The sequence below is a fragment of the Phyllostomus hastatus genome, unplaced genomic scaffold (assembly GCF_019186645.2).
Source record: "Phyllostomus hastatus isolate PE091 unplaced genomic scaffold, TTU_PhHast_1.1 phas_contig_948, whole genome shotgun sequence".
NCBI classification, from domain to species: Eukaryota; Metazoa; Chordata; class Mammalia; order Chiroptera; family Phyllostomidae; genus Phyllostomus; species Phyllostomus hastatus.
This window is the reverse complement of record NW_025333993.1, coordinates 1,959,625-1,971,511: the sequence shown is the minus strand read 5'-3', so window position 1 is coordinate 1,971,511 and position 11,887 is coordinate 1,959,625. Positions and strand designations below refer to the sequence as shown.

Here is an 11,887-nt window from a genome sequence, read left to right as displayed (position 1 = left end):
CCGCGGTGTCCCCTTCGTTCCCGGAGGTCAGGTGCCCGGTCCGCCTAAGGGAGACACCGGTCCCCGGGACGGCTCCCAGCAGTGCAGCCACTACAGCTCCGCACAGTTGCCAGCAGCCGCCACCGCCCACTTTCATCCGCGGCCCCGCCTTCCTACTCAGTACGCGGCACTGCTGGGCCGCCTTTCTGTCGGAGGACAGCGCTCACTCGGGCGGGAAGCCCTCCCCTTTAAGATGCGCGTCCCGGAAGCGGTACCGCGGCAGAGCCGGTACCGGAAGTGAATGAGGCCGGCAGCTGCAGGCGGCCGGCAAGGTAGCTTCCTCCCGCGGCCGGGCAGGCGTCGCTGTTGCGGCGGGGGGTGCCGCTCAGGCTCGGGCTGGCCGGGTGCGGCCTCGGGGCTGCCCATGGGGCGCGGAGGGCCGGGCCGGTGACGCCGGACGCCCATGGACGCCCCTGAGGAGCCGCTGCCGCCGGTGATCTACACCATGGAGAACAAGCCCATCGTCACCTGTGAGTGCCTGTCGGCGCGGGAGGGGGCGGCGGCCGTTGCAGGCAGCCCGGCCCATGTTCGCCGGCCCCTTGACCCCCGTTCCAAGGCCCTGGCCGCTTCCTGGATGGAGGTGTGGCCGGGGCGGCGGCTGCGGCGGGGTCCCCGCAGACGACCTCCGACCCTGCGGGAGACGTCGTCTCGGGCCGTTTCCTTGCACTCTGACAGCGCTCGGGGCAGGGCGTGCTCCGAATGGAGGGCGGGGATGGGGGCCCTGCTGTGCCCCCGTCCAGCTCCCGGGCTCGGTTGCTGGCTGAGCGACCCGAGGGGACCGTCCTCCCGGTTGGGGGTCGTGTTGTCCTCCGGGTCACACCGCTCCCCGACCCTGGGGAGGGCCCTGGTGGCTTGCAGACTGAGGAGCGTGGACGAAGTTTGTGTGCGTGTATGTTGTTAGAAGACGCGAGTTTGTACTTCAGTAAAGTGTTAAATGTGAACGGCGCAGGTAGTCGGTCAGAGCTGTGCACGGGCGGGACCGCTCCCCGGACCCAGCTCGGATGGCGGGTCAGGACTGTGCCACACGCATCCCTTCCTTCTGTCCATCACCTGCGCCGCCAGGCCCACTCCTGCCTTTTTGCTGTTACAGGGGTGAAACCCATTTCACAGATGCGACTGCAGAGGTTAGGCGAGCCCCGGCTCCTGAATGCACACTCCAGACAACCAGACTGGCGCCTTTACAGCTCTAACTTTAGAATGAAATACTTTAAACAACGCTAATGGGTTGAAATGTTGGCTGGCATTTAGGCGATTTGCAGAGAGGTATTTCATTTGGCCTTTCATGCTCTGAAAGGAAGCATTGTCGCTGCAAAATCTGGGTGGCCGGGCGGCAGAAGACTATGTATCTTTCTCTTGTTTTCTTTTTTTTAATTAAAAATTTTTTTTTTCTGATTAATGGACACACTCCTTGTATGCTCCCTCTTGTCAGATCCCTGAGAAATTATATATTTCAAGTTTGTTGGTTACTTCTTCTTTAGTTGGTAAACTTTCTTACGGAAATGGACGGTTTCATCTAAACGTGGGGACTGGCATGGTTCAGCAATTGCTGTTTTCTTCTCTGCCCCACCCCCGGAACACTCGTAACCGGAAGTCTTACTCAGGACTGCACCTTGAGTCTGAGGGGACAGGTGTGTGGCGCCGACCTTCAAGCCCTCCAATTCCCAGGCACTTTCTGAGTCCCCAGGGCACCGGCGCCAGTGCCTGCTCAGTGCAGGCTCCATGGGAGGTTCCCTGAAACCCCTTGTGCACACTGTGGGAGCTGCGGAAACACTGTGCGCAGGGGCACCCACAGTGTTAGGGGCAGGGGCCCCTAATGACACCTCACGCCCCTGAGCTTGCCTTTGCCTAGCCGTGTGTTTCAATATGTGCCGTGTCAGTGTGTTCGGAGGTGTTCCTGAAGCTCTGCCGTGTTCTCCGTGACCAGCAGCCAGCGTCGGAGAGCTGTGCTGATGTTCAGTGCCATGCGCACGTGCGTGACAGGTGGCCGAGGGACCGTTTCCTCCTTATCTTGCCGTCGGTTCCCCCTCAGCTCTGTCTGCACTGACGGTGTCTGTGTTCGGAAGGGAAAGTGGCTTCAGGAAACTCTTGGGGGAAGTTAGTGAAAAGTGAGAAAGATCCCAGTTCTTTAAAAGTTAAAGAATTCTTGAACTTTTTGAAAGGCTGCCTGCACAGGTCAGCCTTGAAATGACACTTGAGTGTCTCTGGTGCTGAAGCTCTGGTGGCACTTGCCCTGCTTTCACTTCACACTTCACCTTGTTCCATTCTGCAGCTGCAGGCACTGGGGGGTGGGGGGTGGGGGGGGCGGAGCCAGTCCAAGCAGTGCGAGGATAGTAGGAAGGTTGCTTTAAAAAATCCCTCCAGAGGCTTCACATTTTTTGATATTATGTACATAGTTCTCTTAGCATGCAACATTTTTGTTTTCAAAAGTCCATTTCTGTCTCCTCGAATACTTACCTAGCAGTTGGCCCTTATGAGGCTGTGCCCGTTCATTTCAAAATGAAAGCAGTTTATGCTTGTTTTCAATGTTTTTCAAAAGAATTTAGAACATTTTACCTAAGTGGAAATGACTTGTGTGTAGACCTTTCCGAGAAGAATGTGGAATGTACCCGGTTCAGGCAGATTTCGGAACTGTCTACGTGTGGCCGGGAGAAGCACGGAAAGTCCCGTGAGATTAGGGGTACATAGGATTCATTATTGCTTGAAAACCTTGCTGAATTATTTTAATATTCTGATGCTCCCTAAAAGTTTTGATGGCCCTGCTGCCTGCCTGTCCCCGCTGCGGTGACTGCTTCTGCAGGGGCTCCGCGTAGACCCAGGAACGGCTGAGCTTGTCGCTGCGGGAGTCGGCATCTGGAAGGTGTCTGCCAGGGGTGCTGGGTGATCAGCGGTGGTCCCGATACCCTGAGGACACCGGGTGATGGATTACCTACTTGTAGCAGTGTGAACACCTACAGTATAATTTATTAATCATGAAAAAATGCACGGTGAAACTGAAACAAATCCAGCAGATCCATTTGATCCGCATTTAAGTTGTAGCTTAGATTTGTTTTTCAACCACTGGGTCAATTTTCTGCTTGAGAATAAAGTCTTAGGTTTCTGATTCAAGGTTATATTAGGAAAGATGCGTTCCTTTTCCAGCCATCTCATTCATGGACAGAGTGATTGTCGTTCCTGATTTGTGAGTTTTCTCTGTTCAGTGCTGGTACCGTGCCTAGAAGAGCACATTCTGTGGATACGGGGTTGTACAGTTTCTGAAAAATAACAGCGCTCTGTCCAAAGGGTCTGTTTCCCGTCACATTTTATGTTGCCTATCTCATTTTTCTGAATCTCCGTTTTTGGGGTTCCAGATCTGATATAAATTTTGAAAGGGAGAAAAAAGGCAACAGAAATGAGCAGGTCTGTAATGCTTTGTACTTGGTTAGAGTTTTATGTTTTTTTCCTCCTTGTAGGTTAAAGTTTTCAAATTTGCATATCGCAGTTTTGCATCAATCCTGACAGTGTGGTGCTTGTGATTTAACCACTGTCTCAGTTTCATTACCAGAAGAGTAACTTATAATATCTTAAAAAAAATCAATGCACATAAATGCATGTCTGGGTCCATATTGGATTTGTAAGTCCATAGCAGACCAGCAGTTGAGAAGTGGGAGAAGCAGCTCTCCGTAGGAAGCCTCAGTTGTCCGTGGAGCGGACTTGGAGGGCAGGGGCTGAAGGGGCTTAAATGTGCCCCCCACAAATGTCACCCCCAAATGTGCTTGCCTTGCTTTGTTTGTCATTTCTACCTGTGTCTGGTTCAAACCAGTTAGGTCTCCCATGTGTGACCTGGAGAGTTCCATATTCTCGTTCTCATCTGTGAACTTGGGACCGTGGCAGTACCAATCCGATAGGGGGATATGGATTGAAAAGTACCAATATTGGTGAAGTACTCAGAAGAGGAATCAATGTGCAAAAACTGGTAGCCGCTACGGAGGAAGCCTCAACTTTCCCTGTTCGCGATGGCTTTAGTGTCTCAGCGATTTTGCCCTGGCACTTCTCGGCCAAGAAGGATTCCTGATAATTTCGTTGATTAAGTAGTTAGGTCCAAGTAATTTTATTAAGTATGTACTACTAACAGCCGCTATCTGAAAAAGATAATACACAGAAATTGGAAGAGAAATGTTTATTTTATTCTTTGATAACCACAGTAGCATACTATCGGGATGGCCGCACTGCACAGCTTCTCGGCCCTGGCAGTCACGTTGCACACCGCTTCCCTGTGTGATTCTTTTTTTTTTTTTTTTTTGTGGTACTTTTATCACGGCAACCACCCCGTTTTGTGACGATGATACGTCATTGAAAGGAATGCACCATGGTCTAATTTTGAAACTGAGTGCTTGAAGTAAGATTCGCTGCATCTCTAGCACTGCCGTTTCCTCTCATTTAAACCCTCTCCTGTGGCATCCGGGGGGCTTGCTGGGACCCTGAGGCACCCCGGTGCACAGTCTGGGAACCCAGGTCATTAGTGTATTACCCGACTTGAGGGTGATTTGAACTGATAATTTAGAAGTGAGAAGCTTCCTTGTCTGTTTGAACTTCAGTTCACATACCCGGTTTGCAAGATGTGTTTCTGAGGAGTTTCTAGTAAAGAAGCATGTGGTTTCCATGGATGAAAGCCAAGAGTCTGACTTCCTTTAAGAGCTGGTGACTCTCGGAAGCAGTCCCGCACGGCAGGCCCTCGGCCGGGCCGACCTTTCCCGGGCAGGACCCGGCCGATGGTGTGGTCTGCCCGCGAGACGGGGAAGGCCGAGTCGCCGCCTTTTACTGGAAATGCAGGAGACTTGCTGAAGAATTTTTTTTGTCTGAAAAATGTTTTTGCCAGTTGACAGAGCGTCTTTTCACGTGAATTGCACAGTTTTGAGTGTGTGGTCTCACAGGGGATCACCCGCAGATGTCCCGTTCCCCCTGCTCTCGCCCGGTGACTTCGGGTCCCGATGGCAGACCCGGGCTGGAGGGAAAGGCCGCGAGGCTTTAAGTACTCTCGGGGTAGGAGGACTCCTTCTGCACCCCTCTAGGCCCCTGTGGCTGGTCTGAAAATCAGTAGACGTGAGCCAGAGTAACCAGAGAAAAATAACTGAGTTTAATCATACATGTGGACGGGAACCTCACATCCATATGGACGGGAACCCCACGTGCGGAAGAGAGTCGTGGACCCCACACAGCAGCAGGGGGTCAGGGACAGCCCTGGGGAATGCGGGCTGTGTGACGTTCCGAGCTGGAGCTGAGCTAAGGCCCCTGAGGCTGCAGAGGGCAGAGGGTCACTGCAGGGTGATGAGAAGAGCAGATGTCTGTTATTAGAAGTTTGGCCTGCGCTATAAATGGGTCGAAAAAAGTGATTTCTGGTGATAAGTCTTACTATGGGCAAGGCCCGTAATTTAGATTAAGGGAGAGGTAAAAGTTTCCTTTGAATCCACAGGGCCTCTATTGCCTTCACGTCAAAATAACCCACAAGCCAAGATGGCACGTGTTGGGGAGGCCTGCTCTGAACCCCTGAAATTACAGACACTCCTCTTTCCGAACAGTCTCCCGGTGTGTTAGCCCCGGAGGCTCCGTGGCTCCCCTCCTCCTTATCTCACCTTCCCATCTGTCTTTTCTTTCTTCTTTCCTAATCAGGTCTTTCTTCTGTAACTACTCCTAACGTAAATTTTCAACGTATTCGCAGTATTTTAGGCTTAGAGAATATTTGGTTTTTAAATTAAAAATTGATGAGCTTGGAGTCATTCCCGACTCCTCTGTTTCTCTCACAGCCGACGCTCAGTCTATCAGCAAATACCCTTTCATCTCTGACATTTACTTAGAATTCGCCACTTCTCCCCACCTTCTCTGCTGCTCCTCCAGACGCAGGCCACTTTTCATCTCTCCCGGGACCACTCCAGTGTCCAACCGGCCAGCCTCCCTGCTTCTGTTTTAGCCCCTTGAAGCTAATTCTCTGTGGGGTCAGGGGGATCCCTCTGGAAGAGAAGCCACAGCACGTCCGTCCTCTGCTCAGACCCCTCCAGGGACTAGCCACCTTCCCAGCATGACCTTTCGTGGGCTGCAAGACCCTCCCTGGTGTGCAGCCCCCTGTCCCCCTGGCACTGGCTTCCTGGCTGCAGCCCGCTCCCTCTGCGGGCGTTGCGGCCCTGTCCCCGCAGGGCCGGCCTGGCTCCGCTGGGCCTCAGTGGGTCCCTCCCTCCTCCGGTGGCTGCTCAGATGCCGCCCCTTCACTCCACGTACTGTTCAGCCTCGCTTTGACTTTTTCAGTCTTCGTGGCTCAGCACCTCCTGACATAAATACTTGTTTTTTCTTGGTGTATTGTTTTTCTACCCCTAGGAGGCCTGCAAAGTGGAGTGTGGGGTTCAGAACCTCAGGAACTTTGTCTGTTCTGCTCGCTGCGGTGTCTCCGGCACGGGAGCCGCGCCTGCACAGGGGGCTGCTCCGTGGTCAGCAGTGCTGTGTGTCGTCTGATGCTTCTGTGGGTTCGAAGCTTTGGATGGCACACAGTTATTTAAATACACGCTTTTATTCAAGATAAGACAGCTTTGTGGAAAATGCTTGGAGAGTGTGAATTCTTATGGCTTGGACCTGCTTTTAGGCAAACTGCTATATGCTTAGTTCTGTTTTTGATACTGGAGCATTTTCTGATTAGAGTTTTTGACCGAAGAAATATATGTGAATGCAGTAAAAGAAATAAAGTTAACTAGTGTACTAGTGACTCTGTTCTTTGAAATGGACCTCTGAGTTGTGTTCAGGTGCACTTTCTTTACTGCAGGTCAGTAGAAACTTAACTGTGACCAAACCAGAACGTTCTCAGGTCACTGATTCAGCCCCCGAGGTTGGGGCGCCGTCAACCCTGGCATAGGGATGAAGCCTTGATGAAAATATATCTGTAACTTTTCCGAACTCAACTCTAAACCTTAACACATGCATCAGTAAAACAGGAACACGTTTTTTTTGTGACAAAGAATGGGATCTAGGAATGCAATTGCTGGGTCAGAAAGTGAGAGCAGTTTAACTGTTGAAAACCGCTTCCAAATCACCCCTGGAGAAATAGTACGCCAAGTTACGTTTACTGCACTGGGTCGGAGTCGTGGAAAAGTTTTTTTCCAGTCTGATGGATGGGGAAAAAAACTATCAGTTTTTAAAAACAGGTTTATCAAGCTTTCATCTTTATACTGTAAAATGTATCCATTCTAAATGCACAGCCCTTTGACTATCAGTTTAGTTTTAGAGTTGAACAGCCCTCCCCGTAAGTCAGCTTTAGAACACTTGCGTCACCCCGAGAAGTTCCCTTGCACTTCCGAGCGGTTAATCCCTGCTCCCACCTCTAGGCACCGGCAGCCACCAGTCGGCTTTCTGCCTCCATACACTTGTGTTTCCTAGACATTTCGCAGAAATAAAATCACGTAATACGCACTTGTGGTGTCCACTGGCTGCTTTTACACAGCACTGTTTGTGAGGTTTATCCATGTTGCAGCATTTAATGTTATTTGTTCCTTTTTTATTGCTGAATAATATTTCATTGCATGGATGAACCAAATCTTGTTTATCCATTCACCAGTTGATGGACATTTTAATTGTTTCCAGTGTTTGGTTAATGAATATTTGCATGTATGTCTTTCTGTGGACTTGTGTTTTCAGTTTTCATGGAAAGATTCTTTGGAGCAGAATCGCTATGTTCTGTGATTAGCTAACTTCTTAAGAAACCGTCAAATTGTTTTCCAAAGTGGGCGTACTGCGTAACACTTCCATCAGCAGTGTGTGAGGGTTCTGATTTATCCAGATCCTTGCTGAATTTGTCTGTCTTTTTTATTGTGGTCATCCTGGTGGGCATGAAGAGGTGTCTGATTTCGGTTTTAATCTGCATTTCCCTAATGATTAGTGATGTTGAACATCTTTGCGTGTTCTTATTAGCCATTGTGTATCTTCTTTAGTGAAATGATTATTCATTTTTTTTGCCTGTTTTTAAATTAGATTATCATTGAGTTGTAAAGAGTTCATCATATTTTCTGGGTATGGTTCCTTTATCCAGATAGATGACTTGCAAATATTTTCTCTTAATCTTTGGTTTTAAAATTTCCTTAATGGTATCTTTAAAACATTTTTAATTTTGATGAAGTCTAATTATAAATGTTTTCTCTTATGGATTGTGCTTTTGATATCATATCTTAGAACTCTTTTCCTAGCTGAAGGCCACCGTAATTGTTTCAGCATGCACACACTGATGATTAGTGAGATTCTTTTTGTGTTTGCTGGTGGCAGGCCTCTTCATAGTTACCTGTCCATCTGTGTTTACTTTGACACTTAAGAGAGAGAGCCAAAACACATGTCTAGAAGATGAATTGGAATAGCACATTTAGGAAAAAAATGTGCATTCCATTTTCCTGTTTTATACCAAATGTATTAGTTTGTTTGTTTGTTTTTGAGGGCTGCTGTAACAAATGACCAGAAACTGGATGGCTTAAAGCAACAGAAATATATTTTCTTAGTTCTGGAGACCAGAAGCTGAAAACCAAGGTGTCACCAGGGCTGTGCTCTCTCCCAGGACCCTAGGGGGAATCCTTCCTGGCTCTTCCGGCGCCCAGAAATCCTTGGCACTCCTGGGCCCTCAGCCCCGCCACTCTGACTTCTGCCGCGTCTTCTCGAGGCCTTCCCTTTCCCTGTGTTTTCTCTTCTGTCTTTTATTAGACATTCAGAGCCCATCCAGATGATCTGCAATGATCTCATTTGAGATCCTGAACTTAATTACACCTACCAAGGCTCTTTTCCCAAGTCCCGTTCACAGGTTCTGGGTGTCAGGAAGCGCACCCATGGTGATTTGGGGCCCCTTTCTCCCCAAAGCACAGTGTCTGCACTGGCAGCCAGGTGCATATCAGCCAGCACCCAGTGAGCATCTTGGGTCTTTCCTCTCACTTCTTCTGTCTCTGGAGGCTTGCCTTCCCTCTCCTCCTGACCAAGGGAATTCTCCCTTGGCATCCGGAAGTTGGGCTGCAGAAGTTGACGCAAGGTGGGATGATCCCTTAGAAAGAGACGAGCCTTTTCTGCAACCTCCCTGTTTTCTCCCCACGGAAATAAATGTCTTCCTTCGGCTTCCTGCACATTGTTACGTGGTGATTCCTTTCTCAATATTGTTTTAGGCCCTTGTTTATTACATTTTTAGAAAAGTGAGGGGAGAGAAGCTGCAGAGAAACTGACAGCAGGATTAGACCTTGGCTTCACCAGCTATACATATGTGGACGTTTTTCTTATTTCTGGCAGATCTGTTTAGTATTTGGAAGTCATGCCATCAATCCCAGAGCTAAAATTTTAGGTGGAACCTTGGAATTAACTGACAGTTACCCCTTTGGGTAGTAATTTTTACTAAATCTGTAGCTCACCACCTATGGCACTTTTATTTTGGCCCGAGGCATTAGAAAGTTTCTGAGCACCCAGCCGAACAACAGGAAGGGCTCTCAGAGGTCATCTTGAAGGTGAAGACCGTGCGGACCAGGGCCCTCAGTGCCGGGCAGCTCGGTGAGCTGCCGCGTCAAGGCGGCTGGTCCTCCTCATCCACAGCTCCACCGAGTGCTTGGCGTGTCAGACACCCTCGCTCACGTGGAAAGGGCGTTTCCCCTAAAATTAGCCCTCAGAGACAGCATTTCCTACGGAGTGAAGGAAAATAAAAGTATCACTTCCTTTAGTTTAGCAGCCTAAGCACTAAGTAGCCACACTAGAAATGTTCAGTGTGATCTAAAGCGAAGTTTGTATTCTGACACCCAGTGCCATCGTCACTTCTGCGGCAGGGTATCCCGCCCTTTGGGGGCCCTGGGTTGTCTGACGTAGAGTATGAGGGAGTCGGGCTAGGTTCGCCAGTCCGCAGAACGTGTACGCAGCGTCCGGTACCTGCGGGCACTGTTGGAGTGGCTTGGGTTACATTGAGAACAAAGACCCCAGCCCTCTTAGAGCTTACATTCTATTCCAGCAAGAGGAAATACACAGTATACATAAACGGTAAATTATATAATACGTGGTAAGTGCCATGGAACAAGGAAGGAGAAGGGCTAGAGAAATGGGAGAGTTGTATCATTTTAAACTTTTTAATATGGAAACGTGCAACTGTGTATAAAAATAGACAATAGTATGAAGAAACCTTACAAACCTATCACCCACTTCAGCAATGGGGTGAGTTTGGCAGCCTTGCTTTTCTGTATTCCCGGTTCCCTCCAATCCTTTGTTATTTTGAAGAAAATATCAGGCATCGTGTAACTTATCTGTAACTGTGTGGGTGATGGGCTGAATGTCCCCACCCCCCACTTGCATGGCAAAGCCCTAACGCCCCCAAGTGTGACGACGGTTGAGGTGGAGCCGTTTGCAGGTGATCGGAATCAGAGTAGGTCCAGAGGGCGGGGCCCTCGCGACAGAGTCAGTGGCCTGAAGCACCTCCCGTGCACCCAGGGGAGGGGGATGAGTACCTAGAGAGAGGCGGGGCTGTCCTGAGCCGGGAACGAAGACCTCACCAGCAGCCCAGTGGCTGGGAGAGAAGGTGAGTACGTGCTGCCGAAGCTGCTCCCTCTGTCATGGCAGCCGAGCTAAGACAGTGTGTGTCTCCAAAAGATGGGAACTTAAGAAAAGGTAACTACAAAACCTTTGTAACACGTAAAACATGTCCTAATTTCGACTATTTCAGTGTTTACATTTACAGTGTGTCTTGAATATTTTTTTAACTCTTTCAATGAATTAGTATCCAAGTAAAGTTTTAGATAAGCATTTTCAGTTTCTCTTCAACTCTCGGTTTCCCCTCCATTTCCCTTTGGTTCCTCGCAGGTTGTTGGAGAGCCCAGGCTGTTAGTTCCGTGGCGGTGTCTGCCGCGCTCCTGGACTTTGCCACCCGTGTCTGTCCTTGAATCCCACCCTCTGCCCTCTGTGTTTCCTGTGAAGTGGTGTTTGGAGTGCGAGGCAGGGTCAGATTCGGGCTGGACCATTTTTGGTGAGGCCCCTTTATGGGTGGTGGTGTGTTCTTCCATCAGCTGGCGTGTAGTGTCTGTCGGCCTCTCTTTCGTGATGTGGCAGCCGTTTCCGCCCGTGTCATTCATCCCTGAGGGGTTGCAGAACGGTGATGGTCTCATTTCACCACTTCCTTTTCATTAGCTGAAACGTTTCTGTACAGGGGTGTATGTATGTGTACATATACATGCCTACACACACATACACACACACACACCCCACCCCTATACACACACACCCCTACACACACCGCTGTACACACCCCTACACACACCCCTGTACACACCCCTACACACACACCCCTATACACACACCCCTGTACACACCCCTACACACACCCCTGTACACACCCCTACACATACACCCCTACACACATACCCCTACACACACCCACACATACCCCCATACACATGTACACCCTTATACACACACACACCCCTACACATACCCCTACACATACACCCCTACACACCCACACACCCCTACACACCCACACACCCCTACACACCCACATATACACCCCATACACATGTACACCCCTATACACACACACACCCCTACACATACCCCTACACATACCCCTACACACACATACCCCTATATATACACACATACATACATATGTTTATATTATTGGTTTCCCAGTGGTAGACTGTGGAAGGAAAGTCAGACTAGGTACTTGATTCATTTCCTTCACGTAACTGTTTTCAAAATAGGCTGGTTCATTACTTCCTTCAGTGATGATCAATTTACATTTTTTAAAAGTATTATTAAGAACTTAAGGATTTAAATACCCTTGATTTGTTTCTGCCCATTTCAGTTGTCAACCTTTTTGATGAGCGGGGTTGTTCCG

The 11,887-nt window shown here is 49.4% G+C and overlaps 1 protein-coding gene across 1 annotated transcript in view; it reads left to right on the top strand.

Annotated features, from left to right (window-relative positions):
• Nucleotides 1–284: 284 nt before the first annotated feature.
• Nucleotides 285–11,887, top strand: part of TRAPPC10 (trafficking protein particle complex subunit 10) — an 87,560-nt gene continuing 75,957 nt past the window's right edge. The window contains exon 1 of the mRNA XM_045852456.1: nt 285–509. Coding sequence (XP_045708412.1) covers nt 443–509 — 67 coding nt within the window. The 5' untranslated portion in view covers nt 285–442. The remainder of the gene's footprint in view (nt 510–11,887) is intronic.